Source organism: Salmo salar, chromosome 14, assembly GCF_965601325.2.
Source record: "Salmo salar chromosome 14, fSalSal1, whole genome shotgun sequence".
Lineage (NCBI taxonomy): Eukaryota > Metazoa > Chordata > Actinopteri > Salmoniformes > Salmonidae > Salmo > Salmo salar.
In genome coordinates this window covers 13,179,728-13,185,727 of record NC_138304.1, presented here as the reverse complement: position 1 = coordinate 13,185,727, position 6,000 = coordinate 13,179,728, and the positions used below count along the sequence as shown (strand labels likewise).

The window sequence follows — 6,000 nt, the reverse complement described above, 5'->3', positions numbered from 1 at the left end:
CTATATGCTCCCTTTACTTATCCTACCGTTACAGTGAGAATACTGTAAGAATGCCCCATGTTCTGAATTTTGTGACTGTATATTTCAAAAGTGCTGAACGAATAGTTATATTGACTACGTCCGTCTTAGCTCGCTCATTAATGTCTTAATCAAAATTACGTATTGCCTCTTATCCACTCACCGTTCCCTTATGCCAAGGTTTGTACATCTCAATTGTCCGTAGAAACCACACTTGTTGCAAGTCAGCCATATCAGCTCTGTTTTTAAAAAAGACAGTAAATGAGGCTGAATGAACTGTTTCGCTGCCAGACAAGTCTCCGCTGATAGCCAGGTATAGCAGTGGTAAGGATTCACTCCATTGTGCTGGAAAGAAAGCTCTGCTGTTGGGACAGCTTTACGTAGGCCCTAACAGTTTGTGGGCACCGTGTGTCACCGTCATAGTGCAATTAATGTATTGTTTCGTGTTGTGTAGTGGCTTTGCTGGCATGCATCAACAACAACAAAAAATTAAATTGGAGTTTTCCCCACCAAGACTTATATGCTAAAATCGCCACTGTGTACGAACAATCATGATCTGCCCAATTCTATACAACCATGAAAATAAAATTCAAAACCAAATAATTCCTTACTAACTTCTACACCCCCCCCCCCCCCCCCCCAAAAAAAAATAAAACATTCGTGAGCCCCCCTACCAAATTAAACTTTACCTATATCATGCTGAAACACTCCACCCTTAGGATTGTCCACGCACACACGTTTTTTCAGGTTTGATACTTTTCTAGATATCAATATAAAAATGATAATATTCAGATACTATCCCCTCAGACTTCCTCTGAATAAATATTGTGTTTATTAAATTAAGTACATAGATATATAATACTTTTTTGTAATCCTTTTTAGACCACCTGCTAATGATGATTGAATGATAGCAACATTTTCAAATAGGATCAACAGTAAATCTAACAGTTCATCTCAAACAACAAACAGTAGAAATAAAGTATAACATGCACAGTAACATGAAACGTTGTCATGGAACCCGTCCATCCAACTATAAACACTTCTAAAATAGTCCATCAAATATACCCATGAATGCCTCCACTTCCTTGCTGTTGTCCTCTCCCTGGAGCCTGCAATGATGAGGAATCACGCTATCTATCAATGATATCAAGTTAATGCATAATCTGCTTACAAGATGTATTGATAAAAAATAAAGGAAATTAAGTATTCTTTCTCTATAGTTCCTCCTTACCTTTTGCCAGTCACATTGTCATTGTTTGGGGTAGTCGTCTTTGAGAAGAAATCAAACTGTCCTCCCAGCGGAGCCATGCTTGTATCAGTCTGTTTTGGGAAGGAGGGTGCTTTCACAGAGGGTTCACTGAATGTCCTCTGCAGAGGGAGAATATAACCTTTCAAATGTGTTTGGAAACAAATGGGCTAAAACATTTAAAATCATGTGATTTGTGTATAAAAAACAACGTACTTTCATTCTATATCATAACAAAAGCCTTGGCTTTGTCTGTTGTCAGTATAATTTTGACGTCAGATTCAGCATTGAGATGAAGTCAACTGAGTTGCTAGGGGTAGTTAGTAACTCACTCTGGCCTTGTTGTCAGAGTGGCTCCAGGGAGCAGAAGCCTGGAGGTTATGTGGTCTGACTGAGAGACTAGTAACTGCTATCTGAGGAACAACTGGGGAGGTTGACCTGGGACACACAAATCAAACATGACATTTTATATTGATAATCATTTGGTTTAGGACACATTTATCAAGTATTTACAGATATAGGATCTTAATTTGATCGCCGTGTTGCAGGAGAACTTTGAAATGTAAAACTAGTAGTGTATTTGAGGATTAAAAAGGCTTCTGAAGTTAGTGATTTCCACTTAGAAATTTCAGATTTGATTTCCCCTTATGAAATATGTATCAACTCTCAAAAAAAATGCATTCATTATAATCCACATTTCCTGTTGCTGCAGGATTATTTTCCTGCTGTAGCAGACTGGCTCAAATTAAGATCCTACATCTGTAACACAATAACCAAGTTTCTACTTGCTGACATCTCTATAACCAGAAACTGGTTGGCATACAACCGGGAAATAACATCACTATCACGTCCCATGCTAAATTTAGCCTACTGGCAAATATAATAGATATTTAATTCAGTGTAATGACAGTGGTTTGACATCTTGTGACACAGTGAAGTTTGGTACAAGTTGAACTCACCTGAGTGGGGCACTGGACACAGTGAAGCGGGGTTTGGGTTGTACATAAGTGGATGGTAGTGGTGTTGAGTGACCTGAAAACACGTTTCCATCATTTCATAATTAATTGAAGATCAGATCAAAATTAGCAGTCAAACTGTAATTGATGAACAGAGGGTTGGGGTCAATTCTATTTCAATTCAGTCAGTTCAGGAAGTAAAGTGAAATTTTGATTTAAATTCCAACGTTTCTTAATTATTTTCAATGAGGAAGAATTGGAATGAATGTTTACTTCCTGAATTGACTGAATTTAAATTAAATTGACTCCAACCCTGGATGTTCTGTAGTAGGATACCTTTCAGCCTGTCACGGTCCATCCCCTGAGTTTTAGCTACAGTGGTGCATGATGTCTCACTGGCGTGAACTAAGTTGTCGTCGTCAAAATCATCCCATTCGTTTCCCAGGTCAAAGGTCACACTGGGGGTGTGTGACGACAAGAGGAAGCCACTGTCAACGGTCAAGTCTATGATGGGACTCGGAGAGTAACTCCTGCTCTGGCTTTGGGGAGTGCTGTAACCGCTAGTCTGGCTTTGGGGGGTATTGTGACTCTGAGGGTAACCCCTACTCTGGTTTTGAAGGGGGAAATGACTTTGGGGGTAACCCATGCTATGGGTTTGGGGGATGCTGTGGCTGAGGGACCCTCTGTTGTAGGCACTGGGTTTCCTCCACATTGAAGTCCCTGAAAACATAGATGTTGATTAATGTTGAGAGATGAGATGTTGTCTGTTGTCTGAGATATAAAATGTATGTCTGTTTGCAGTGTTTGAAGTAAGTGGTCTACTCGAAAATAGTATGTGCAAACAGTATTGAATCTACAAGGGTGTACGACTTGGAATCAAGTCTTGAAAAAATAAAATATACAGTATGACATAGTTTTAGTAACTGAGAAGTCCTACTTTGTGACTCTGTAGGGGTTTGAATAGGTGGGGGTTCCTCTTCTTCCATTGTCTGATATATGTCTTCCAGGAAGTCATTATACTCTGTAGAGAGATATCTTTTCAGTTACTCCTCTCAAGTGTCCATTAACTACCATTACTTTTCCACACTGCTGTATAGAATGTGAATGGAGGTACGAGCCTCTAAAAGGGATGGGAAACTGGCAGCCCGCATGGCCCCTCTTTTGTCGATCAATTTCCCCCCAAAAATGAATAATTCATAGAAATATGTTGAGATTTAGAATACTAGTGGTGGAAAAAGTACCCAATTGTCATACTTAAGTAAAAGTAAAGATTTCTTTAAAAAAAATTACTCAATTAAAAGTGAAAGTCACCCAGTAAAATACTACTTGTCTAAAAGTATTTGGTTTTAAATATACATGTACTTAAGTATCAAAAGTAAATGTAATTGCAAAAATATACTTAAGTATCAAAAGTAAAAGTATAAATAATTTCAAATTGCTTATATTAAGCAAACCAGATGGCACCATTATCTTGTTTTTTTATTGACGGATAGCCAGGGGCACAATACAACACGCAGACATAAATTACATACAAAGAATTTGTGTTTAGTGAGTCCACCAGATCAGAGGCAGTAGTGATGACCAGGGATGTTCTCTTGATAAGTGCGAGAATTGGACCATTTTCCTGTCCAGCTAAGCATTCATAATGTAATGAGTGAGTACTTTTGGGTGTCAGGGAAAATGTATGTAGTAAAAAGTAGATCATTTTCATTAGGTATGTAGTGAAGAAAAAGTAGTCAAATATAAATAGTAAAGAGTTACAATAGTAGAATACACAAGGTGCAATTTGGTTGTGCATCAGCAGCTTTTCTCTTGTTATGTCAGTCACTGAAAGCAAAAAAAATGTATACTGAACAAAAATATAAACGCAACATATAAATTGTTGGTCGCATCTTTCATGAGCTGAATTAAAAGATCACAGAAATGTTTCTCACATTTTGTGCACACATTCTTTTTACATCCATGTTAGTGAGCATTTCTCCTTTGCCAAGATAATCCATCCACCTGACACTTGTGGCATATCAAGAAGCTGATTAAACAGCATGATCATTACACAGGTGCAACTTGTCCTAGGGACAATAAAAGGCCACTAAAATGTGCAGTTTTGTCACACAACACAATACCACAGATGTCTCAAGTTTTGAGGGAGCGTGCAATTGGCATGCTGACTGCAGGAATGTCCACCAGAGCTGTTGGCAGAGAATTTAATGTTCATTTCTCTACCATAAGCCACCTCCAATGTCGTTTTACAGAATTTGGCAGTACGTCCAACTGGCCTCACAACCGCAGACCACCTGTAACCACGCCAGCCCAGGACTTCTTCACCTGCGGGATCGTATGAGACAAGTCACCCGGACAGCTGATGAAACTGAGGAGTATTTCTGTCTGTAATAAAGTCCTTTGTAGGGAAAAAAAACTCATTCTGACTGGCTGGGCCTGGCTCCCCAGTGGGTGGGACTGGCCCCCAAGTGGGTGGGCTTATGCCCTCCCAGACCCACCCATGGCTGTGCCCGTGCTCGTGCCCAATCATGTGAAATCCATAGATTAGGGCCTAATGAATTTATTTAAATTGACTGAGTTCCTTATATGAACTGTAACTCACCAAAATCGTTGAAATTGTCGCATGTTGTGTTTACATTTTTGTTCAGTATAGATTGGTAAGTTAGAGGAAAGCTATCTAAACTTGTAGTAATCATGGTCAAATTACCCACCGGGGGGCCCCATTGATTTTGCTAGTTACTTTCACTCAGATATCGTATTAAAAACTCTAAATATTTCTCTACGCATATGGCAAAATGTGTAGGATTGCAGGAAATTAACTCTAAAAAAAAAAGAAAAAAGAAGAGATCTCCAGTCAATTGGGGGGGGGGGGGGGGCACTAAAATGTTTTTGCTAGCAAGGTATGGTGAGGGACCACACAACAAAATGTTGCTTGGGGACCCCAAAAGTCTAGGGCCAGCTCTGACTGCATGTGTGGGTATGGATTAGGGTACGCAGACCCACGAGCCACTGCGGCCCCTCATGATGAGTTCCGATTTTTTGTGGCCCCCACCCCCATCAAAGTTGCCCATCTCTGCTCTAGAAGCATTCTGATACTAAACCTACCATGGTCATAGTTCTCAAGATATGCCATCTCTTGGGGCGTTGCAAAGTCCTCAGCTGATTCCACACTCTGTTGTATTGCTGAAGCACCATAATGATTACCTACATAACTTCAAAACATTTTAAGAAAAGATGAGGACAGTGTCAGATACAGTTTGCATTGGTAATCAATTAACTTCAACCTGATGAACTGTATGTTTTGGATGTGGAAAAAGAGTGTATGTACCTGCAAGCAGCAGGCGTATAAGAAAATTGCTGAATGTTCGTAGCCCCAGTCCTACCACTCATTCTCATCTAAAGGAACAAGCAACAAGCAGACAAAACACAAATTCAGTTGACACATAAAAACATTAAAAAAAGCTAAAACAAGTCACGCCTTTGATCTCAATGCACGATTTAAGCCAAAGTATGAATGAGTCTTGTGTGAGTCTCTTAAGTTAGAATTCAGCCCAAAGGGGTCATATTTTAAAGGACTTCTGCAGTTCTTGTCAGTTGTTCTCTCACTTTGAGGCGTTTGACTGGAGTCTCCGTCAGTGTGTCACTCCTGGTCTTCAAGTCTTGGAGGTAGGAAGAGAAACTTGAATGCTGATTCATAGGCCTCTTCAGAACCACCGGCACTCCATTTTGACCTGGGAAACATAATTAGGAAATGAAAATACAGCGCCTTCAGGAAGTTGA

At 39.7% G+C, this 6,000-nt stretch overlaps 1 protein-coding gene across 3 annotated transcripts in view; it reads right to left on the bottom strand.

Annotated features, from left to right (window-relative positions):
* Nucleotides 1–831: 831 nt before the first annotated feature.
* LOC106568985 (putative ATP-dependent DNA helicase HFM1) overlaps nucleotides 832–6,000 on the bottom strand; it is a 29,248-nt gene continuing 24,079 nt past the window's right edge. For 2 of the 3 annotated variants that reach the window (XM_014139915.3, XM_014139916.3), the window contains exons 32-40: nucleotides 5,827–5,951; nucleotides 5,549–5,616; nucleotides 5,326–5,432; nucleotides 3,158–3,241; nucleotides 2,557–2,940; nucleotides 2,224–2,296; nucleotides 1,597–1,702; nucleotides 1,250–1,386; nucleotides 832–1,127 (exon numbers count right to left, since the gene is read on the bottom strand). In XM_014139915.3, coding sequence (XP_013995390.3) covers nucleotides 1,061–1,127; nucleotides 1,250–1,386; nucleotides 1,597–1,702; nucleotides 2,224–2,296; nucleotides 2,557–2,940; nucleotides 3,158–3,241; nucleotides 5,326–5,432; nucleotides 5,549–5,616; nucleotides 5,827–5,951 — 1,151 coding nt within the window. In that variant the 3' untranslated portion in view covers nucleotides 832–1,060. Of the gene's footprint in view, nucleotides 1,128–1,249; nucleotides 1,387–1,596; nucleotides 1,703–2,223; nucleotides 2,297–2,556; nucleotides 2,941–3,157; nucleotides 3,242–3,681; nucleotides 4,546–5,325; nucleotides 5,433–5,548; nucleotides 5,617–5,826; nucleotides 5,952–6,000 lie in introns of those variants that run through there. The other variant, XM_082960732.1, reaches the window with a different exon arrangement.